The sequence below is a fragment of the Ceratotherium simum genome, chromosome 39, assembly GCF_057802395.1.
Source record: "Ceratotherium simum simum isolate JZ-2026a chromosome 39, ASM5780239v1, whole genome shotgun sequence".
Lineage (NCBI taxonomy): Eukaryota > Metazoa > Chordata > Mammalia > Perissodactyla > Rhinocerotidae > Ceratotherium > Ceratotherium simum.
Genome location: NC_141938.1, coordinates 10,248,959 through 10,272,734, shown reverse-complemented (window position 1 = coordinate 10,272,734; position 23,776 = coordinate 10,248,959). Strand labels below are relative to the sequence as shown.

Below are 23,776 nucleotides of genomic sequence, written 5' to 3'. Positions count from 1 at the left end.
CAAGTGGTCTGACGCTAGGCCTGTGCTCTTTACTGCCTTATCATGCTGGAAATATGTTTTCTGGTGTTAGGGGATGAACTGTATCCACCTCCCACCAAATTCATATGTTGAAGTTCTAATCCCCATGCAATGGACTGAAGATTTGTGTCCCCCCCGCCCCGGATTCATACGTTGAAATCCTAACCTTCAATGTGACAGCATCAGATGGGGTGGGAAGTAATTAAGTTATGAGGGTCGAGCCCTCAAGAATGGGATTAGTGCCCTTATAAGAGAGACCCCAGAGAGGTCCCTCACCCTTTTTCTGCCAAGTGAGGATACAACGAGAAGTCAGCAGTCTGTAATCCGGAAAAGAGCCTTCTCCAGAACCCAGCTACACTGGCACCCTGGTCTCAGACTTCCGGCCTGCAGAAGTGTGACAAACAAATATCTGTTGTTTATAAGCCACCCGTTCTAGGGTACTTTGTTTTAGCAGCCCGAATGGACTAAGACACCTCAGTACCTCAGAATGTGACTGTCTTTGGAGACGGGTCTTTAAAGAGGTAATTAAGTTAAAATGAGGTCATTGGGGTAGGTCCTAATCCAATATGACTGATGTCCTTATAAGAAGTGATTGGGACACAGACACACACAGAGGGAAGACCATGTGGGGACACAGGGAGAAGATGGCCATCTTCAAGCCAAGGAGAGAGGCCCCAGAAGGAATGAACCCTGCCGACACCGTGATCTGTGATTTCTAAGCCTCCAGAACTGTGAGAAATAAATATCTGTTGTTTAAGGCGCTCAAATGTGCTACTTTGTCACGGCTGCCCCAGAAAACCAATATACTTGGGGTCTCTGGGAAGTTTCAGCCCCTCTCCATCTTAACCTGAGCCCCCTTGCAGAGTAGGGCTCCCAATCCCACAGAGTCACCTGAATTAGGGTGCTCGGCCCACCACTAGCTGGTTCAAGTCGTGGGGCTATTTCAAGGTGAGGAGGGGAGCTTCAGAGGAGCATCTAGGGACAGGACGCACACGGCCCCCAGGGCTGTTCTTGCCCATCGTGTCCTGTCTGGACAACTTCATCCATCCCAGTGGCATCAACCTCCACTGCTGTCCTGATGCCTCCAGACTTGTTCCCGGCACAAATTTCTCTCCTAAGCTCCCAGCTCAAATGTCCAGAGCCCCTGCTGTCTTCCCCCGGATGGTCCCTTGGTCTCCTCAAACTCAGCGAGGTCAAAATGGAGCCCAGCATCTTCCCTGCTCCTGCTCCTTTCTCCTCATCCCTTCTGGGTAAAGATGTCCCTCCCTATGCTAAAGTCCCTTGTCCTCCTCAGCGTCCCCTCCCTTGCATCCTCCACTGCACATCAATCTCTGTGTTCTGCCAAATTTTCCTGTAAACGTATCTTGGGCATTGTCCCCCCCCCCCCCCATCGCTGTGTCCGCTGCCCTGATTCAGGCCTCCTCCTCTCTCCCTGGTCTCTCGTCTCGTGCTTTGCCCCCTCCAATCCATCCCCTTCTGGAAACACAAATCTATTCTCTTCTCCGCTCAAAAACCTTCCCAGGCCGCCTGCATACATTGCTGCTGGGCATGTAAAGTGGGGCAGCTGCTGTAGAAAGCAGTATGGCGTTTCCTCGAAAAAGTTAAACCTAGAATTACCATGTGACCAAGCAATCCCATTTCTGGGTACAAACCCAAAGGAATTGAAAGCAGGAACTTCAACAAGTACATGCACAGCATGTTCATAGAGGCATTATTCACAACAGCCAAAAGGTAGAAGCAACCCAAGTGTCCATCAATGGATGAATGGATAAGCAAAATGTGGTCCATCCATACAATGGAATATTATTCAGCCTTAAAAATGAATAGAGGGGCTGGCCCCATGGCGTAGTGGTTAAGTGCTCATGTTCCGCTGCTGGCGGCCCAGATTCGGATCCTGGGAGCACACCGACGCACTGCTTGTCAGGCCATGCTGTGGCGGCGTCCCACATAAAGTGGAGGAAGATGGGCACAGATGTTAGCCCAGGGCCAGTCTTCCACAGCAAAAAGAGGAAGATTGGCAACGGATGTTAGCTCAGGGCTAATCTTCCCCACAAAAAAAAAAAAATGAAGGGAATTCTGACACAGGCTACAAGTGGATGACCATTGAGGACATTATGCTCAGTGAAATAAGTAAGTCAATCACAAAAGGACAAATCCTGTATGATTCCACTTACAGGAAGTCCCTAGAGTCACCAAATTCACAGAGACAAAAAAGTAGGATGGTGGGTGCCAGGGGCTGGGGGAGGGGATGGGGAGTTAGTGTTTAATGGGGACAGAGTTTCAGTTTGGGAAGATGAGAAAGTTCTGGAGATGGATGGTGGGGATTGTTGCATAACAATGCGAATGTATTTAGCGCCACTGAAATGTGCACTTAAAAGTGGTTAAAATGGTCAATTTTATGCTGTGTATATTTGATAATAACACTAAAAAAGAATCTTCAGGGCTCCCCGTTGCCCTCAGGCTAGTCTTGTGCATGAGCTCACCCGTTGCCATGTCCCCTCTCCGGGCACAGTGTGTGGTGGGGGTGGTGAGCGGGAGCCCCAGCAGGCCTGCACACAGAGTAGGGGCTCCGGCTGGGTGCCTCCGGGGGCCCAGGCCCAGGCCCAGCTGGAGCCCAGTGACAGTAACCCCCGATGAGGCACGAACTATCTGCACCCCCACTTCACAGGTGAAGCAACTGAGGCTCAGAGAGGTCCAGTCATGAGCCCGAGGCCACCAGTAAGAGGCCAGACTGGGGGTTCACACCAGGCAGTCTGGTTCCACAGTCTAAGCTCCTAACTGACATGCCAGGACAGTGAGTGAGGGACAGGTCTCAGCGCACAGTGGGGACTGGCTCATGCTGCATGATCTCAGCTGAGCACACGATAGGGCCAATGCCTGGGAGCCTCTGAGAGTAACATTCTTGGCCCCGTGCGTGCGTGCACGTGTGCGTGTGTGGACAGGGTGTCCTTCAGGAACGGGCTCAGTACTGCATGTAGTAGGGACACAGAGGAAACAGAGCAGCTGCGCACAGTAGGACCAGCTGAAGGGCAAAGGCTGTTGGAACCTGGTGGGGAAAATGAGAGGTGCCAGGACGGGCATCTGGGAGCATCTGTGGTCCCCATGGGGTGCACACGGCATGCAGAGGCCCTGTGGTTGGAATCAGCACTGAGTAGGTCTACAGGTGGATTCCAGGATGGCACTCACAGTGGGGGAAGCATGGCCCGAGGCTGGGCTCACAGGTCATTGTGACAAGCTCAAGTCCCAGCCATCCTGAGCGCGGAAGGTCAGGCGAGGTGCACCCTGAACCCAAAGACGACACGAGGCCACTTCCAACGGGGAAGTTTATTGGAGTGACTGATCAAGGGGTATCAGTGCATTGCTGCCCCTCCCTCGGGGGCTGGGCAGTCCAGTGTGTGGGCCCTGGGGCTGGGGGTCAAAGGGACCCAGGGGAGTGGCAGGCATAGCAGCAGGCAGAGGGGGAGTGAACCACCCCACAGGGTCACCCCAGCCCAGCCCCAGGGGCCGCCTCTGAGGTCCTCAGGTGTCCGCAGCTGAGCTGGGTGAGTCCTGGGGCAGACAGCGCCGGTGCCTGAGAAGCGACTTCTCGTCCTCCTGCGGGGACAGGAGTGCCACACACATGCGTGTCACACCACACGGGACACCGGTACATGTCACTCAGCACCTCGTCGGGGTCCCGGGCTGCCCGCCCTCACCAGCTCGGAGGCGGTGCTGGGGCTCGCGCCCTCGGGAGAGCCCCCTTCGTCCCGCGAGCATTCAGGTCCCGCGTCCTCCTCGTATTCTGTCAGGCAATCCGACTCCTCCCCTGGAATGGGGGGGCGGGCGAAGGTGAGGCTGGGCCGCCGTCTCCAGCCATGTCCCACCCACCCCAGGCCCAGCCCCACCCTCCTGGGGTGCCCTCAGCCCTCACCATCGGCACAGCCGTCGGAAACGTAGCTCGTGGGGGGTTCGATCCGGGACACGATCTCGGCCAAGTCGGTGAAGCCAGAGCTGGGGAAGGCCAGTACCTGAGCGTGGAAGGGGTGAGGCTCTCGGGGGTCTGTGGGGTCCTGGAGACCCGGGGACCTGGGGTGTCTTGGGGGTTCAGAGACCCTGGGGGTGCTCTCTGGTCTGAAGGGTGCAGCAAAACCCAGGGGACTCTGGGGTCATCTGAGATTTGGGGGAGACCCAGGGGGGTTGGGGGTAATCTGTTCTCTGAGTGGCCCCGTTGGGAAGGTCACAGGCTTACGTCTGCACGGCGGCTCTCATTGAGGTCGGCAGACCGCCGGTCCGTGAGCATCTTTTCAATGATGTCACCCCGGCTCCAGCCCCCAAACACGGTCTTCCCATATTGGTACCCCACGTCCTACAGGAAATGAGGGGGCTGTGGCCATGCCTGCAACCCCCCCCGGATGGTCTTCTCTGCCTTATCCTCTCTGCCTAGCCCTACTCTGCCTGCCCCTCCGCTGGCCCCTCAAAAGCCTGATGCTCTGGGGGAGCTGGCATTTGAGACTAAACTTATTTCAGAGTCAGCCGCAAGTAGCACACTTGCCCCACGTCCCCCTTCCTGTGCCCCTGCCAGACATTACCAATCAATCTTCCCACATTCTTTCCCACTCAGCCCCATGCTGTGTGCCAAATACTGAATCATACGAGATGGTGGTGTGCAAGCTTACTGCAAGGTCTGCAAACGTGAGGGAAAGCTGTGGATATCGCCACCTCCCACGCCCTTAACAGACAGCACTAATCCATCATGGTGCGCTTTCCCAGTGAGCCTGGAAAGGGCACCAGACATTTTTACTCAGGGCTCTGGGCAGCAGCTACTGACTAATTTCAGTTGACATGGGCTATGACACATTTTTCAGGGCCAGTGGCACCTGGCATACACATTGCTACCTCCCACTCCCCGACCTGTGGTAGACATTACTAACTGATCACTGTTCTCATTCCACTAATGCAGAAACAGTACTGGAAACCTATACACAGTGTTTCAGGCAGTGTGGCTGGCACATCATAAGAAACTTAGTTCATATACAGCACATGTGCAGCCACTTCCCCTAGCCGCACCCACTGCAGACATGACTAATCGATTACCCATCTACTCCCCACATATCCCATTTGAGAATGCAGCCCGGGGTTTCAGGAGTAAAGCTCTGCGGGCCCACCACACTGGCACCAGGTGGCTCCCACCACTCACATAGATCTGGTCGAACTTCCCGAAGTCCATGGTCTTGAAGCAGTCGATGGGGGGGCGCAGGTACTCGCAGTAGGAGCTGGACTTGACGACCTCCAGCTGCCGCACGCACGACACGTAGGCCAGGCGAGACTGGATCTCGGCCATGTCCGGAACCTTGATCTTGTCTGCCCAGGGGTTCAGCCGCTTCCACAGCAGCCACCAGCCAGACAGGCTGTCCCCGTAGGTGCTGAGGTCTGTCTCGTCCTGGCTGCCCACGTCGATGGCGATGACCGTCTTGGCGCCCATGCTGCGGGCGATGTCCGCTGTAGGGCCGGGGGGGTCAGCAGGCGGCTCCCCACCAGGGCACGAGGCAGGGACGTTCAACCCAGTTCCACAAACACCATCATGCAAACGGTCATGGAAAAAACCCATGCAAACAACGTGCCAGCCCACAAGGGTATGGAAATCGATGCCAGCGACGTTGAGGAGATGGGGTCAGATGTTGGAGCTTTAGGTCTGGGGAAGCAAGGCCAGAGGGATGGAGCAGAGGGACAAAGCCGCTGGGAGGTCAGACACGGAGGAGGGACAGAGACGTGGAAGGAGGGCAACATGGAGACACAAAGAGCGTAAGGATGCCAGGAGACAGGGGTGAGGGGATCAGAGACACAGGGAGACAGAGAGGCAGAAATGCAGGGAGATGAGAACAGAGAGAGATCTGGGGGTAAAGACACCACAGACAGCGAGTCTGGGTGGAAAGAGGGACCTCGGGGCTGAGACAGGGACAGAGAGCAATGAACAGGGACAAGCAGATTCAGGGAGCAGGACACAGGGGGTGAAGGATGGGGTGACAGCCCAGTGAGGAGGGTCGTCTATTTGTGGGTCTGTGTTTGCACATTCATGTACCCCACTGAGGGTCCCTGAGTGGGTCTGGGGGATCCTGGGGGAAGGGGACAGGGTCCTAAAGCCAGGCCCAGCCCCAAAAGACACCCGAGTCCCTGTCAGACTTTGCCTGTGTCCCTCATGAGCTTGTGTGCTGCACACATGCCTGTCGTCTGTGTATGTCTCCTGTCTGTGTGTCTATACACACCTCTGGGTGTGCCTATCTCTCTGTACGCAAGCCTGGGCCTGCCCGGATTCATTTCAGTCCACGTGTGCCTAGATCAGCATCTGTGTATGTGTTTCTTTGTGTGTCCAAGTGTGACTGTCCACCTGTGGGTCTGTACCCACCTGCTCACGCGTGTGTGGTAGTTTTAGTGCATGTGTCTGTACAGGGCAGCTATGGCAGGAGTCGGCAAGCTTTTTCTGCAAAGGACCAGAGAGAAGGTAATTTCGGCTTTGCAGGCCATATGGTCTCTGTTGCAACTACTCAACTCTGCCATGCAAAAGCAGCCACAGACAATGTGTAAACGATTGAGCATGGCTGTGTGCCAATAAAACTTTATTTACAAAATCAAGCAGTGGGCCGGATTCAGGCTGCGGGGCGTAGTGTGCCAAGCCCTGGCCTCTGGGACCTCGACTGTGTATGTAGCTAGTACAGGTGTCTAATTGTGTACACATCCTCCTGGGTGTGTGGAATTTTAAGTTGCAAAGCCACCCACTTCATCAGGTCAGCGGATGTGAAACGAACCGTAACTTGGTCACGTAGGTGCCTCACCCGTCTGCGTGTGTACACTCGGGCACGTCTGAGGGAGCTTGCAGGGCAAGTGTGGATAGACTGGTGTGCAAAGACGTATGCCCTATTTTGTCAACACATGTGTACACCTGTGCACGTGTCTGGCCATGTGCACACGTGTGAGTACCCTACCTGCCACGTGAGCATCTGCAAGAACGTGTGTGAGAGCACACGTGTAGCTGCTGTGCACACATAAAGATGACCCACTTTATCCCCATCTTCCTTGCCACGCGTATGTGCATGTCTGTATGCGTCCGTTTGTGTCTTAATACAGCACGTGGGTGCACATTTCAATTGCACACATTCCTGTTCTCGGGCACACCCACGTATCTGCTTCTGCATGTGAGTGTGTGCACGTGTGCGTCCGTTCCCCTGCACAGCTGTGCTTGCGCGCACGTCCTCCCATGTGCGTGTCCGCATGTGTGCCTGCTCGCGTGTTCACGCGTGTGTGTGCACGCGTGAGCAAGCATGAGAGGCAGCCACTTGCCTGGCAGGTTGTTGATGTAGCCGCCATCCATGAGGAGGTGCCCATCCTTCGGGTCGCACAACGGCGGCAGGTAGCCCGAGAGCGTCATGCTGGCACGCACATATCGCCACAGGGAGCCTGCCCGGCAGGACACACGGACACAGACACAGACACGCACAGACACGCTCAGACACGCGCAGAGGCCCGGCCAGCCCGGTGGGCTCGCTGACCTGGCACGTTGTTGACGTAGCACCCGTCCACCAGCAGGTGCCCGTCCTTGGGGTCGCAGAGTGGGGGCAGGTAGGGGCAGTAGGAGGCACTGGCCCGGATGTAGCGCCACACGCAGCCTGCGGGGACGGCGTGAGGGCATGAGGCGCCCCACTAGCTTCCCGGCCCCCTACCCCTGGGGACAGACATACCTGGGGCCTCTGGGGCATTAGTGGGTGGTGGTTAGTGGTCAGCAATCAGTCCAGGGCGGACGGTCACTCATGTTAAGAACGTCCCAGACGCTCCGCTGCCCTCCCTGTACCCCCTCCCCACGCAGCCACGGTGCTTGTTGTGGGGCCAGCCAGGGGCACCCACCATCTTTGTGGACACGCATGGCTGAGGCGGTGATGTCCGTGGTCACGTTAAAGTATGGCAGCCACAGGTCCTGTGGGGACAGGGACCAAAGTAGGGGAGGAGAGGACTCCTGTGGGAAGGGGCGGGGGCGGGCATGGGGGGAGGGAGGGCGCACCTCGATCTGCTTGTCCTGAAACACACGGTGGATGCTGCGGTTGAAGGCCGAGCCCGTGAACATGGAGGTGACAGGGTACGTGAGGTCCAGCATGGGCTCCAGCACCGAAGTCATGCTCTAGGGGCAAGGGGGCAGGCTGGGGTCAAACAGGAGTCACTTGGGGTCACAGAGGGGTGACAACTGGGAGTGAGCAAAGAGCGTTCAGGGATGACGATGTGGTCGCCAAGCGTCAAACAGGAGTAACCCAGGGCCACTAGCTACATGGTCACTAAAGCTGCTGACTGCTCCAGCTGGGAGCTGGGGACTCAGATCAGTAGCCAGCAAGTCACATGGGACCACCCAAAGTCCCGGAGATCTCTCTATGAGGGTCCGGGGCGGGGGGGGTTTCACAGATTAAGTCAGGAAGGGTCAGGAGAAGGCCCGAAGCCCCTCTGGGATGAGGTTTCAGGGTGCTCCCGGGGTGGGGGGCCCCCTCCCCCCAACACACACCTTGGCCCATTCCCGGGCTCGCTGCTTAGTGCGGCTGGCGCTTCGCTCCTCAGCATACAGGGCCCCGATGAAGGAGCCGATGGACGTGCCGCCCACCAGGTCCACAGGGACCCCCGCCTCCTCTAATGCCTTCAGCACCCCGATGTGCGAGCAGCCCCTGCAAGGACGAGGAGACCCAGTGACCTGCAGGAGATCCCCTACTCCCCGCCCCCCAGGAGCTGCCCTTCTCCCCCACTGGCAAGTAAGGAGGTGCCAGCCCTGCCCCTATGGAGATTGCCTCCACGGGGTAAGCTCCACCTCTCAGACACTGTGGCCACGCCCACATGGTGCGCCCCAGGGAGCAAGCCCCGCCCCAGGCGCTGGCCCCACCCCCTCACCTGGCCCCGCCCCCGCCCAGCACTAGGGCGATGGTGTTGCCTGTGAGCACCCGCGCCAGGCGGGAGAAGTCGCTGTGCCGGTCCGCGCGCCTCGAGAAAACCTTCTCGTAGAGCTCGTGCTGAAATGAGGAGAAGAGACGCAGCCCCTGAGGATGGGGGTTCAGGAGGCAGCATCTGGACCTCCACTGCGCCACCCTAGCCCCACAGGTCTCTAAGTCACGCCCCCAGTAGCCACGCCCCTGGAAGATCCGGAGGGTCCCTCTCTAAGCCCCGCCCCTCACCAGCTTGGCGGGGCTGCGGCGCGAGAAGAGGCGGCGCGGACAGCGCAGGTGCAGGTGCCCCGAGCACCAGCTGCGCATGTTGAGCCACTCCACTGTGCGCGCAGGGCCCGGGCTCTCCTCACGGTGCAGCAGGACTAGCTGCTTGAGGGCGCGCACCGCCGTGTTCTCCAGCATCTGCTCCAGCTGCGGGGGAGCGGAGGGCGGAAGTCACCAATCACAGAGCGTTTCCTCCCCACCCCCGCGCGCCCGGCCGACCTTGGGTCCCTGCTCGGTGAGCCCCACGGGGAGGGCGCATGTGGCTCGGCGCAGGCATGGGAGGGCAGGGGATGGGGTCCCGGGAGTGGGGTCTCTGTGCATGGTCTCCGGACCTGGCCGAGAGTGGGCTCCTGGTCACCCAGGCCCACGATGAGGATGCAGTCGGCCTGGCGCAGGCAGCGCACGGTCCAGGGCGTCAGCGACGCGTCCGTCTGGTAGAGCACGATGCGGTGCGCGTCCTCCTGCTGGGCCAGCCACCCTGACAGCCGGAACTCTTGGATGCTGGGGTTGGGGTGGGTCAGCGTCATCTTGGGGTTGGTCAGGTGTCCCATGCCCCCCAGAGACTATGTAGCTCCATTGCTAGGGGGAGGGGGACTTAGACACCCAAGCCACAACAACATGTCTGAGCTCTCCAGGGGCGCATTGACCCACTGTCTCCCCGTTAACCAGATGGGTAGGGTGCATTCTCCTTGTTTTTCACAGCCTGGAACTCGAACCAGATCTGAAAGAATCCTAGGCTTCAAGCTCATCCCTCACACCCCCAGCCCCCTGCATCCCCAATACACACCTATCCAACGCAGAGGCCCCTAGGCGTGCCCGGATAATGTCACTGTTGAGGAGGAGCGTGGGGCCTGGGGATGGGTGAGGAAGGGGGGTTAGGAACCCAGGTCAATAGGTCAATAGGGCTGGGGGCCTCTGCCATAAGAGAATACCCCCCACCCTACTCCCCACTGAACCACTCAGGCATCTCCACTCATTGGCTAATGCCCTGCCCACATATGCCTTGCCCCACACAGACCAACAGCCAGCCCCAGTGACCAACGGCCTGCCCTCACCCACGCCCCTTCCCCTGACTGACCGATGGCTTGCAGAGCATGCTGCAGCTCCAGAGTGAAGGCCACCATGGGCACCTCAGCACACACGGGCAGGATCGCCACAGTTGCCAGGTTGCTGGCTGGGTTGGTAAGCTCCGAGTGAGGTGGGACGCCCAGCCCCGAGCCTGCGGAGACCCCAATGGATGAGATTTGCTGTGCAGTCCTGTGTCTGCCTCCTCCTTCTCAGAAATCCCTGCCTTTCATCCCCCAGCTGAGGCTTGACCAAGCCATAGCGAAGTCCGGACCCACAGCCTCACCCACTGTTCCGTCTTGTTAAGACCTGGCCATCTGACCTTCAATGTGAGCCCTAATCTCCTCAGTGGGATTCATTACACAACTCCAGAACAACTCCGATTCTCCACTCTGCCTGTGTGGACCTATCTGGGCCCCCACCCCATTCTGGACTTGGTGCCTCTGTCCACTGAAGGATCTTGAACACAAAACTAGGCAGAAATAAGTACATTTTTGACCCATCTATTGTTTCACAGCTTCTCCACTAACACCCTAGACCAGGCCAGCGACCCCCTATCTCTTGCCTGGATCTCTCACTGCCTCCTCTTCTCCAGGCGCTGCAGATAACTCTGAATAAGCTCAAACGCCCCTCCTCGGCTCCCAAGGTAACCTGCCCCTGTCCCCATTGCTACCCCCACCCCCATTCACTTTCCTCCTTGAAGTGTTTCAAAACCACCAGATGCTGTGTGCAGCTCCTCCATAGTTCTCCCCAATGTCCGGTCTCATCTCATTTATCAAGTCTCAGCTCATCCTCAGAAAACCTTTCCTCTCTCCATCAAGACCCTCTTTTGTTCTCTTGACAGTACCTATCTGACATTGTACTCTTTCTTTGTATTTTTAGAATTATGTCTTGTCTGCCAAGCTGTACACCCGTCTCGGGGCCTTGTCTGTCCTGTGCGCTCTACCCAGCCCATGCCCAGCATGGTGCCTCTAGCACGTACTAGAGCCTCACTGGAAACTTCCTTTCCTGAAGAGCATGAACAGAGAGGCTTTCAGAGGTCTGAGATCGCAACGTTTCTGCCCCCACGGCTGCCCTAGAATCATCACGGGTGGCCCGGGCAGCCGGGTGGGAGAGAACGTGCATCTGGGTGCATGGTGCCGGACTGCGGGAGAAATCTACCAGGAAAGACCCTGGGCATGGGGTGATTCTCGGCCACAGCTCACCCCCGCCCCCCCCCCCGCCCCCCAGGGGGATCCAAGCATCAGGGCTGATAAGGAAGAAGCCCGTGGGGAAAAAGGGACATAGAGGTTGTCAGGCTGGTCCAGGGTCGGGTCGGCAGAATGTGTAATCTCAAACCCACATTTCTGTAGGCCTCCAATCCGACTCTATTTTCCTGAAAAGCCACATTTCTCAGCATGCACCGGGTCAGGGAACCACACCTTCCAGCATGCACCAGGTCAGAGAACCACATCTCCCAGCATGCCCTGGGCGACGGAACCACACCTTCCAGCTTGCCGGTAACTTCAGAAGCCACTTCCCAACATGCCCCGGGCCCACCCCCAAACGCCGCTCTTATGGACTCCATTTCCCAGCATATTCTGGTATAGGACTCTTTTTCCCCGTATGTTCAGGATATGGACTCCATCACCCAGCAGGCCCTGACCCCCAGAACCAAGCTCGCCGATAAAAACTCCGCCCCTCAGCACAACTGATACTTCAGATTCCATAAACAAGCATGTTCTGGGTCTAGGACTCCGTTTCCCGGCATGCCCCAAAACCCGAACTCCATCTCCCAGCATGCACCGGAACTCGGGTCCCGCGTCCTGCTTCAAGCCCCGCCCAGAGCTGGACTCCGTTTCCCAGCCTGCCCTGGGTCTAGGGCTCCCTCGCCCAGCATGTCCTAGGCGTCGGACTACATCCCCCAACATTCCCGGGGGCCGGCGGGCTCTCACCTGGGAATGGTCCTTGCAGCTGCTGCAAATTCCCCAGAATTTTCTGGCTTAGCAGGTGGATGAGGCGGGTCACCACCTGGGGCGTTGGAGGCCGGCGGTCCAGTGAGACCGGAGGGGCAGCTGTGCGAGTCCCACTCTTCCCTCCTCTACCGGGGCGCCTGGGTCCCCGTTACCTGGGCCCCACCCCCGAGAGCCCCTCCCTCACTCGGGGGCTCCACCCCCCCACCCAGGCCACGCCCCCACCAGGAGACCAGCCCACGTCCCGTCGGCCGCACCTGCGGGTAGCGACGTTTGATGTGGCCCAGGGTGCCCTCGGGGAGTTTGGCCAGCTCCGTGTCGCGCACCGCGTGCACCGTCGTGGCGCGCGGCTGCCGTGTCAGCGCCTCCACCTGAGGGACCACGTGCATGATCGGGGCTGCCGCGGCCGGGACGCCCGGGATAGGTAAGGGGGAGGCCGACCGCGGGTGCAGAGAGGAGGCGGTACCGCCCCACCCAGAGTCCCCCGAGATGGGGGTGGAGGGCACCAAGCCTCGCTATGCATTAGGGCTACGGGAAGAGGGAGAGGACAGAGATCTGCTCCGGGCGGGGGTCTTCTCTTTTGACGGAGAGATGTCTGGGGACGGAATCAGATCAGATTTACCCTACCCCCTCTACCCCACGGAAAGGAGCTGGAAAAGTGGACTGAGCGAGGTCAGAGGTCGGGGCCGCGTTCCCCGCCCCAGCAGGTCACCCGGCATGACGTGTTTGCATGACGAGATCAGAGGTCGGTGGGCGGGGCCGCGCTCACCACGCCGATGAGGTCCCCGCGGCCGTACTCGCCCACCAGCTCCTTCTTGCCGCTGCCGCGCTGGATGACGCTGCGCAGCCGTCCATTGAGCACGATGTAGGTGCAGTCGGAGCGGTCACCCTGCCTGCGGTGGGGGGCGGGTCAGAGGCGGGGCGTCGTAGGCAGGGCCTGAGAGGCGAGGTGCGGGCGGGAGCTGCACCTGTACAGCGCGCGTCCCGCCTCCACCGCCGTCCAGTCGATGGCGAAATCCATCTGGCGCACGAAGGGCGACATCCTCGCGGCCACGGTGTGCGCGGCGCTCAGGACCACGCTGGGCTGGGCGCGCATGATCCTGTAGGTAAAGGACGGGGATGCATAGGCCCTGGGCGCCCTGGAACAGCCCTCAGGGAGTGGAAAGGCTCAGGGCACCACTCCCATCCCAACATCGGGCCCAGCCGTACTCATAGAAGTCGGACTTGGAGATCCGAAGGAAAGTGCAGTCGCGCTGGGCTCGCAGCGTGAAGATGAGGGGCTCGCCTGTGAGCACCGCTAGCTGCCCCACCAGCTCCCCGGGCTGGGCCACGAACAGGCACACATCCTCGGCCTTGTCGATCATGCGCTGGTAGACGTGCAGGCAGCCCCAGAGCACGAAGTGCAGGCTCACGTCCTGTGGGGGCAGAGGCCAGGAGATGGACACTGGGGCGACACTCCCACCCCCAGCTCAGGTCTAAGCACTCCACAGGAAAGGTTAAGGAAGGAGAAGTTGAAGGACGGAGTGAAGGCTTTGGATAGCTCTGAGCTGAGCAGCATATATACCCATATTCCTATTTAGCACTCTGGGCAGACATTGCTAATGGAGCACCAAACTCAACCCAGATTTAATCAGGCCCGTGATTTCTCAACACAGCCAGCAAGAGGCTGTGAGGACTGGCTACACAGGGGCCTGGCTGAGCTTAAATCCTCTTTCCATGTGCTGGATAGCCACATGGAAAAGAACAAAGTTGGATCCTCATCTTATACCATATCAAAATGGATCAAAGACATGAACCTAAGAACTAAAACTATAAAACTCTTAGAAGATATAGGGGTCAATCTTCATGCCCTTGAGTTTGGCAATGGATTCTTGGAGCACAAGCAACAAAATAAAAAATAAACTAGACTTCATCAAAATTAAAAACTTCTGAGCTTCAAAAAACAACAAAAATAAACTGAATGGACAAGCCACAAACTGGGAGAAAATATTTGCAAATTATATATCTGCTAAGGGTTTTGAGTCCAGAATATATAAAGAACTCTTATGACTCAAAATAAAAAGAGAAATAAGCCAATTTAAAAACGGGCAAAGGCTCCGAATAGACGCTTCTCCATGGAAGAAGATAGACAAATGGCCAGTAAGCACATGAAAAGATGCTCAAAACCATGAATCACTAGGGAAATGCAAATCAAAACCACAGTGAGGTACCACTTCACACCCACTAGGATGGCTGGACCCAAAAAGTGTTAGACAGGGTGTGGAGAAAGCAGATCCTCATACACCGCTGGTGGGAAGGTAAAATGGTGCAGACACTATGGAAAAGTCTGCCAAAAAATTAAAAACAGTCTTCAAAGAGTTAAAAATAGAGTTGCCATATGACACAGCAATTCAACTCCTAGATAGCTATCCAACAGAAACGAAAACATACGTCCATACAGACATTTGTATGTAAATGTTCATAGCAGCATTATGTGTAATACCCAAATGGTGGAAATAAGCCAGTTGTTGTCAACGGATGAATGGATACACAAAATGTGGTCCATCCACACACTGGAATATTATTCAGCCATAAAGGAATGAAGCACTACGACGTGGATGAACCTTGAAAACATGATATTCAGTGAGAGAAGCCAGACACAAAAGGCCACGTAGTGTATGACTTCATTGATAGGAAATGTCCAGAACAGGCAAATCTATAGAAACCTATGATTAGTAGCTGCTTAGGGCTGGGGTGGGTTAGGAAGTAGGAGACCTACAGCTAAAGGGTGTGTGGTTTCTTTTCAAGGTGATGAAAATGTTCTAAAACTGACAGTGGTAACGGTTGCACAACTCAGTGAATTATACTGGATTTTGTGTGTGTGTGTTTCTGTGTGTGTGTGTGTGTGTGTGAGGAAGATCAGCCCTGAGCTAACATCCCTGCCAATCCTCCTCTTTTTGCTGAGGAAGACTGGCTATGGGCTAACATCTGTGCCCGTCTTCCTCCACTTTATATGGGACGCCGCCGCAGCATGGCCTGACAAGCAGTGCATTGGTGCGCGCCCAGGATCTGAACCTGGGCCGCCAGCAGTGGAGCACGTGCACCTAACCACTATGCCACGGGGCCAGCCCGGAGTTATACTCTTTAAATGGGTGAATTGCATAGTATGTAGATTACATCTCAATAAAACTATCACCAAAGGAAAAAAAAAACCCCCTTTGTTCCCATTCCTGTTTTATTCCATCCCCTTTGACTTCCTTTTGTTTTCTAGAGATCAGCGTTTCCTCCCACCACAGGATATTTGCACAAGCTGTTCCCTCTGCCTAGAAAGCTTTTTCTTCTCCTTTGCACCTAGTTAATTCCTCCCCATCCTTCCTCCTCAGCTGGAGGTCACTTCCTCAGACGCTGCCCTGCCCAAGCCAGACTTTGCAGAGCTGATAACATCTCCTTACATCTATGCACAAGCACAGACGATTTCACAAGAATTTGTGTAATCCTTTAAACGTAGTGTCTGTCAAAACTATGGGCTCCCCATGGGCAGGGAGCCCACTGGTGTTTCTTGCCTCTGCGAGGGGCAGCACAGGGCCTGGGACATCTGTTCAGCAGGGCCTGGGGCACAGCAATTCACTGTCACTCAGTGAACAGCTGGCCCTCTCCTCTCTCGGTCGCCTGCCCAGCCAGAGGCCTCTCTGTTCCACCCTTTTATAAATAAGGAAACAAAACTGCCCAGAGGAAGGAACACTCCTTCCTCATCCACCCCACAAACCTGTCTGGCACCTCACAAGGCCCCCGTGGGCACCAAAGCACCGCAGGGACCCCTGGGAGGGGCACAGCCCTAGTAGACAGACACACGTGCTGGAACCTTCTAAGGCAGAATTTCCAGGCTGTGTTTGCGCTAGGAACGGGAGTTACTAATCTTAGGCTGCCATTTGGCATCAGATTGGGAAACATGTTTCTTCGCTGCAGGACTTCTCAGAGCCTTGAATATGCTAATGATGTTCCCTGACATCTTCCACTAAGGGGAAAAAACAGCCAGCACCTCCTAAACCTGTCTGACCATGGATCCTTGTTTGTGACACAGGTGTTCCATGAAACACACTTTGAGAAATATCTGTGTAAAGCAGCGTTTTTCAGCCTTGACTCTACTGCATTTTGGGCTGAATAATCTGCTGTAGGGGGCTGTCCTGTGCATTCTTGCGACTCTCGCCTCTACCCACTAGATGCCAGGGGCACTCTGCCAGGTCAATCAAAAATGTCTCGACATTGTTAAATGTCCCCTCGGGGGGCAAAATTGTCCCCGGTCGGAAACCACTGGTGTAAAGTTTCAGAAGGAGGCAGAGAGCAGAGTAACATCCCTAACAAGGTCTTGAAGACCCTGAGAAGCCTCCGCAGACCAGCCTCGTCTGGAGCGGGCTGGGGCTGGGGTGAGCCCAAGTCTCTCAGATAAGCAGAGGGCCCAGGGCCCCCCGCCCACAAGAGCCACGGAACAACCACACTTCCTCATCTGGTCCCCCGGTACCACGAAAGCTGGCAAAATCCTCACCCGGCTTCCTCTGCAGAAAGGAGCCCACCCTGCAGTGGCGACAGCCGTATCACGTGACAAAGTGGTGTGACAATATCCCAGCCAGCTAACAGGTGGGCCACCCCCCCTCTGGCCTGTCACCCTTGCAAACCTTAGCCAACTCAGACCTGCCTAGTTCCTCTTTGCTCCTCACAACAATGCTAGCGGGTTTTACTGTTATTACCCCATTCCCCAGATAAGGAAGCGGAGAACTTTCTAGATGATGTGCCCGAGGTCACACAGGAAGTCAGAGCAGAGTGGGGATTTCAAGTCTGGCCCTCTCCCTCCAGAACTCTCCTCCGGGCTTCCTGACTGTGAGGTCGTGGCCAGGTCGCCTCCCCTTGGCAGGTCTCAGTTTCCCCATTTGGAGGATGGAGGAGTGGGTAGGGCACTTCTATACGTCCTGGGTGCTGCCAGGAGGAACTGAGATCTGGAATCGGCTCGTGGGGCTGGTCCACAGCCTCCAGGTCGCAATCCCGATTTGTACTATTAACTGAGGGTCCATCCCGCAGGGGCCCAGGGTTGTGAGGTCAGAAGCACAGACAGCGTCCGAGTATGTTGCAGAAGAGGTTGCAGGGAGGACTAGGGCAGGTAAGAGAGATCTAGGGGTTGGGGTCCTAGGGTAAAAGGTTCAGGGGTTGGAGGTGAAAGGTTGATAGGCCTTGAGGACATGGGGCGGAAGTGCTGGGGATCAGTCATAGGATCTGAGGGTCAGGGGTTGGAAATCATACATGTAGGGTCAGAGAGCAAGGATCAGAGATCAGAGAAAAAGGTCAGGCGTTACTCTCACCTGGTCCCCCTGGCGGGCAATGATGGTACCGGCTTTGGCGTGATGCAGCAAGACTCGGCTGTTCAGGAGAGAGGGGTCCTGGGGAGGGAAGGGGGTTGAGAGTGGCCCAGCCAGGTGTCCCCGCCCCCCACCTGTCCCCCAGCCCCTCTCGGCCGCCGCCCACCTCAATCCGCATCAGCTTGGCCAGCTCCCGCTTCGCCGCCTCGAAGATGCTGCTTGTCTGGCGGCCCTGGTAGGGCCCGAAGGGGCAGCCGCCAGTGGCCGACTCATCCTCGCAGTAGCTGTATTCACAGGCACCGGCCGGCTGCTCCCGGGGCTCCTGAGTGGGGGTCTGCGTGGGGCAGGGCCTGTGTGACCTCCCTGCTCCCACCCAACTCCTCCTCAGGGGACTCCCCCTTGGCCAGGCCTGATCCAGGCCCGGGTCCTGGGAGGGGATCAGAAAAGGGGGAGGGAGAGGGAGGGCCTTACCCGAGCGGGGGCTGCCTGGGGCCCCCCTGAGGCCTCTTCTTGGAGGGACATGGAGATCCGGCCACGTTCATACGCCATGTCGAAGTCTGAGCAGGGGCCGCCCTGCAAGCCTGTGGTGGACAGGCAGCAATAAATGCAACAAAGATGAGCATGACCACGGCTGCAGTCTAACAATCATTACCGATGTGCCACATGCCACATCTGTGCAGGCATGACTAATCGATCACTGCACTCTCTTGAAATCCTTCTCACGGCAGCTGGGAGGACACCATCAAAGTGAATACCCACAAAATAGTGCTGCCACTGTTGCCATTTTGCAGATAAAAAAGATCCAGACTGACAGGCTTGCATTTAAACCCAGAACCTTGATGGCCTCCCCCCCGCCCCACCCGGTGCCCCAGACCTGAGATGTCCACGGGCATGGAGATGCAGCGACTCAGCAGTGGGGCCGAGGGGGCTTCCAGGGATGTGGGCTTCACCAAGTCCCCTGGGGGAGACGCATGTTCAGGCTCCTGCCCCTCAGAGCCACCAGGTCTAGAGCTAGGGTTAAGGGGTGGGGAGCTGGGGGGGGGGCATCTGGGGAGGGGTCAGCTCAGATGCCTGGGGACTGGGGGACTGGGAAAAGCGATTCCAGTGGGTCCATGGGGCTGAGGCCAGGGGTCCCTGGGGGACCAGACAGGAGTCAGACCTGGGTACCTAGTCAAAGTGTTCCTGGGAGAATGGAACTGAGAAAGATGGGGCTGGGCCCGCCTCAGGTCCCTGGGGGCCCAGGCAGGGGTCATCTCGGGTACCTGCAGGTCCAGGCAGTGGGGCCCCAGTGGGGTCGGGCGGCCGACCAGGGTTCTCCCTCAGCTCCTCAGTAGCTGCGGTATTGACTGCCCGCTTGGAGCCCCGCACAGGGCTGGTGCGGGCTGGGAGGCCGGGGCTGGGGAAGAGGCGCAGGGGCTGGATCTCCTGGGGGCAGAGAACACCCTTGTGGCACGTCCTGGGGGGCATGCGCCCCACCTCCCTCTAGCCTCTGCTGTCCATGCAACTCACATGGCTGAAGAGCTCGTTGGTCAGACCCAGGTAGTTGTGAAGCGCCAGGAAGGTAACCCGCTGCAGCCTCACCATGATGATCTGCAGGGGCGTGGTCAGATGGGGGCGTGGTCTGAAGAGGGCGTGGTCACAAGAGGGCGGGGCCTGGGAGCAAGGAGTGAGGCACCGCCCCCCACCCCCAACCTAATCGGAGACAGTAGGGACCAAGCATCAAGGCCCTGGATGGGGACAAGGAGATGGGGTGGAGAGAAGGTCAAGGTCGAGAGCTGTAAGGGCTTGGGTAGGGGCAGAGGGGCCGCCAGGGAGAGACCCACAATCAGGCAGCAGAAGCCTGGAGAGATGGGGCCCAAAAGCTAGGGGGAGGAGGCAGGGGCTGCCCCAGTTTGGCTGCTCAGGACCCCTAAGCACAGCTTGAGCGCCTGCTGGCTGCTGGGTCCCAGCTCACAGGTGCCTGCGATGGCGGGCGGTGGAGGGAGGCCGAAGGCCCGCTGACCTGCACCACGCGCACCAAGCTCTCGGGGTACTTGGTGAAGACGTCAGAGAAGGCCTCCACCGGCAGCCGCAGGACCGTGGAGTCTCGGGCGGCCCGGGCGGACACTGTGCGCTGAGGGTGCTGGTGACCCTAGGGGTGCGGGGGGGATGAGGAGAATCAAGGTCGGGGGCTCACACTTGGGTGTGTCCTCCTCTCCAGCCTCCCCGCCCTCACTGGCATACTGGTCACTCACGGTGATGACATCCAAGATGCTCAGGAGACTGTTGACGCTGTCCCCGGGGACCACTTCCTTCACAACACACTCCTTCCCGTCCTGAGACACAGGGGGCCGCTGACCAGGGCTGTCCCAGCCCTGCCAACTGGCACTCCAGCCCCTGACCACGCCACTGGCCCTCACCCTCACCCAGCCCAGGGACCACTGACGGCCGGATTCCTGATTGCACCAAATCTTCCAACCAGCACCCATTTCCCGGCCATCACTGTCACTGCTGACCATGTAGATGACCCAAGCACCCTTGGGCATCTGTTCCCGACTCCTGCACGCACATGGCAAAAGACCACCCACCCTACTGACCATCCACTGCGCATGCCCACTGCCCATCTCGCTGTGGTGCCCGTGCGGGCGGGCCACTCACAGGCCCCGGCAGACAGAGCTCCAGCAGCCCGTCCTGCACCACGTAGATGCTGGCGTCCGGCTGGCCCGGCCGGAAGACGTAGTCACCCTGGCTGAGCCGCTGGAAGACCATGTGGCGGCAGAGCTCCAGGAAGAGCGGCTTCTCGAAGTGGCCCAGCACCCTGCGGTGTAGGGAGGGGGAAGGCGGGAAGCAGGCGGTCAGGTCAGGCCCAAGCTCTGCAGCCCCCCACCTGAACCCCGACACTGACCGGACGTTCTTGAGCATGTAGAGCACCTCGGAGGGCAGGTGCGAGTTGGCCAGGTCGCCCTCCGTCAGGTCGGCCTCCAGCACCGCGGGCGGGGGCTCCTTCCGCTGGAGTATTGGTGCCTCTTTCTGGATGCGCAAGATCCTGGCGGGAAGAGAGGGGTGCAGGGGAGGCTGGGAGAGGGCTCAGGCAGCCCTGAGACCCCCACACAACCCTTCCCTGGGGCACATAGAACAAGGTCAACAAACTGGTCTGCTGGCCAAATCAGGCCCGCCACTTCTTTTTGTAAATAAAGTTTTATTGGCACACAGTCACGTTCACTCATTTACTTATTGTCCGTGGCTGCTTTAATGCTACAACAGCAGAGTCAAGTAGCTACAGCAGAGTTGCATGCGGCCTGACAAGCCTAAGATGTTTACTCTCTGGCCCTATACAGAAAAAATTTGCTGACTCCTGATGTAAAACCCTGAGATGGTCCCTCCATTGGTCACAGGCCCCTGAGACGGATCCTCTTACATGAGCAGACCCCTGAGTTAAACTCCACTATACAGAGAAATTCAAGTATAGTTCCTCTTTTGATCGGGGAGATCCTTGGGCTAGCCCTTCCCCAGGTCACAGATTGCTGAGATAACCCTCTGACAGTCATGAAGACATTCAGGAGCTCCTCAAGGGTGTGCAGACACTGAGACAGCCACCATGACAAGAGAGACATGAGATACAGACCCTCTCTCTACTGATCGTGGAAAATCTAGAGATTGCCCTTCTCCTGAAGTCATAGCGTGTGACACTACATCTCTTGATCACAGAGAGCCCGGGGGAAACACATGCTTGAGGCAGACCTTCAAGGAGACCCCAGGATGTCAGGAGACCCCAGAGCCACCTCCCGACTTAGAAAGATCCCTGGAACAGCCTTTCTCAGAGACCCTGCTTTGCTGATGACAGGGGCCCTTGAGATGTCCTTCTTATGTTTCTAGTGCAACAAGATTCTTGAAATAATGCCTGGGGAGTAGAAACCCCTGAGATAGCTTCTTAGTGTGGGAAGAATTCCAAGGTAGATAAGGTCAAGAGATGCTTTCTGATATAGAGATTGCTGAGATAACCCCTAAGGAACAGAAGCTAGAGCTAGCCCCTCCAGCAGGCCACAAAAACGCCTGAGATCACCCCACTGGGGCACCTCTTGGGTGGGGAGATCCATGAAACAGCCTACAAGGAAAGCCCAGAGGTAGACCCCTACATGTATGACAAGGTGTCTGAGATACCCACTGGAGGTGAGATGCCTCACAGAGCCCCCCCGGATGGGGACCATCACTAAGATAGCCCTCAGGGGACGGAGAGCCCAAAGAGAGTTTTTCTGGTGTGCGAGAGCTCTGAGATAGTCCCTCTCTTGTGGGAAGACTCCCAAAGCAGTCCGTGGGGTTCAAAGAACCCTGAGATACACCTTTCAGTGTGAGATGATCACTCAAAAGACCCCTGAGATAGCCCCCCGCGCCAGGTACACCCAGCACAGCCTTACTTCTTGGCAATGTTGAGCATCTTAAGCTTCTTCTTCATGCGTGGCCGGGAAGTGGTGGAGACGGAGGTGTCCACCAGGGAAGAAGTGGATTGTGACACCTGGAAGGATTAAGGGGCGGGAGGAGTGGCTCAATCGCCAGTTCGGACCTCAGGGAAGAGGCGGGCAGATTCAGAGGTCCTTAGCAACGAGGGCGGGCTTACCAAGAAGCATAACCGGGGGAAAGGCAGGGTATTTATATGTCTGCGGGGGCCCCAGGGGGTCCTGGACTCACCTTCCGCATAATCTTCCGGCCATAGAAAAGCACTTTGTCCCTCTTCCGGAATCGATACCGCGGGCCATCCGGGGCTGGCGTTTCTGGGGATAAGTGGGGAGAGGGGCGCTCTGAGGTCTACGCAGACCCCAAGCAGCCAGGGATGGGGACGCAGCGCGCAGACTCCAGCAAATCCCATCTCTACTGCCGCAGGGCCCCGGGCATCTCAGCTCCCCACCCCCCAGCCTTCCCGGAGGGGCCCTCCGGGTCCTCACTCGGCACTCGAAGCCTCCGCACCAGCAGGAGGATGAGCACGGCCGTGACCAGCACCGCGACTCCGGCCCCGATCATCACGCCCAGCACCTGCGGGACGAACGGCACTGGCTGCGCATCACATACCCGCCCCACCGAGTCCTCCCCGGGGGCCGGGACGCCCTGAAGCCCATCCCGCTCCGCCCCCGAGGAGGTCGCGGTCGGCCCGGGGCACGGCGTCCCCATCTGCAGAATGGCCCGGCGAGGCTCCCTCCCCGGGGGCTCCACTCTTCCCTGCGGCTCGGCGGCCCGCGGGGCACGCCGGGAAACGTAGTTCCGCCCGAACAGACGCAGCCTGGTCTCGCCGGGCCGCGATGATGCGCGCTGAGCACGTCGGGAGTTGTAGTCCCCTCGGCGCTGCACAACCCCCCGACCCTTACCATTCCTGTTTGCAGCGGAGCCTCCATCACTTCTTTCAGGGTGGACCGCCCGTCTGGTAGGCCGGAGTCCTGGGGAATAAGAAGCAGGAGGAAACTGTGCAAGTTGTCACTCTGGGCCCGCCCCTCCCCTGCCGCAAGCCCTGCCCCTTAGTACCCGCCGCCAGGGCGGTTTCTCCGCCGGCCAGTGGACGGCTAAAGGGGCCCTGCGGCGCAGAGGGGTGGGGCATTTGACCTCGGGGCCCCGGCTCCTGACCTGGGTTCCTTCACCTACACACTGGACTGACCAGACACCCTACCTGTCCAACCCCACCTTGGAGCCGAAGGGCAGCCGGCCGGGCACCCACTGTCAGCAGCCAGCGCACGGGTCCCCGAAGGGCACAGCTCCCTCTCGCAAGTGGCCCCCTTCCCGGCATCTGCCCCGCGGGACTGATCAATCCTGACTCACCGATCCGTAGGCCGGACCCCTGTACCCCCCGCTGCGAAGACTGGATGCTCACCCGCGGAAAACGGGGGCCCGCAAGGCACGGGGTCCGGGAGACGCCTGACTCCCGGTCCAAGCCTGCCTCCGGGGAGAGCAGGGGCTGGGGCGCACGGGAGTGCCGGCGGGACCACCCACACAAGGGGTCCCGGGGCGGTGCCGAGGTCTCTTCTCGGAAGGGTCCTGGGACGCTCGGAGTGGGGTGGGCTCGCAAGGTATTCCTGGTTGATGCTGGAGATTTACCGTCACGTAACAGTCATAGGAGCTCTGGTGGTGCGGAGCATCACAGGGGACGATGCTGCCGCCATTGCTGGGAGACGTAACCAGGGACGCTGGAATTCCTGGCCGTCACTGGAAGTTACTGAGAGATTCTGAGGAATACAGGACT

The 23,776-nt window shown here is 58.0% G+C and overlaps 1 protein-coding gene across 2 annotated transcripts; it reads right to left on the bottom strand.

The window, feature by feature from the left end:
- Positions 1 to 3,327: 3,327 nt before the first annotated feature.
- On the bottom strand, positions 3,328 to 23,616 carry PNPLA6 (patatin like domain 6, lysophospholipase). 2 transcript variants are annotated; one of them, XM_004443507.3, is made up of 34 exons: positions 23,408 to 23,616; positions 22,911 to 22,979; positions 22,494 to 22,581; positions 22,240 to 22,322; positions 21,969 to 22,066; positions 20,459 to 20,599; positions 20,212 to 20,371; positions 19,809 to 19,889; positions 19,577 to 19,705; positions 19,084 to 19,164; positions 18,837 to 18,999; positions 18,449 to 18,532; positions 18,046 to 18,155; positions 17,741 to 17,908; positions 17,578 to 17,655; positions 13,457 to 13,662; positions 13,216 to 13,347; positions 13,017 to 13,140; positions 12,505 to 12,618; positions 12,230 to 12,305; positions 10,309 to 10,449; positions 10,018 to 10,081; positions 9,563 to 9,731; positions 9,195 to 9,377; positions 8,914 to 9,032; positions 8,537 to 8,693; positions 8,048 to 8,164; positions 7,894 to 7,963; positions 7,333 to 7,449; positions 5,195 to 5,496; positions 4,247 to 4,363; positions 3,929 to 4,025; positions 3,714 to 3,823; positions 3,328 to 3,612 (listed from the first exon to the last, which is right to left on the bottom strand). In XM_004443507.3, the coding sequence occupies exons 2-34, from the start codon at positions 22,935 to 22,937 to the stop codon at positions 3,538 to 3,540; spliced, it is 3,981 nt and encodes a 1,326-aa protein (XP_004443564.1). In that variant the 5' UTR covers positions 22,938 to 22,979; positions 23,408 to 23,616; the 3' UTR covers positions 3,328 to 3,537. The 2 variants fall into 2 exon arrangements, with proteins under 2 accessions (XP_004443564.1, XP_004443563.1); XM_004443506.3 differs by lacking the exons at positions 22,911 to 22,979; positions 23,408 to 23,616 and having other exon boundaries at positions 22,494 to 22,781.
- Positions 23,617 to 23,776: the final 160 nt, after the last annotated feature.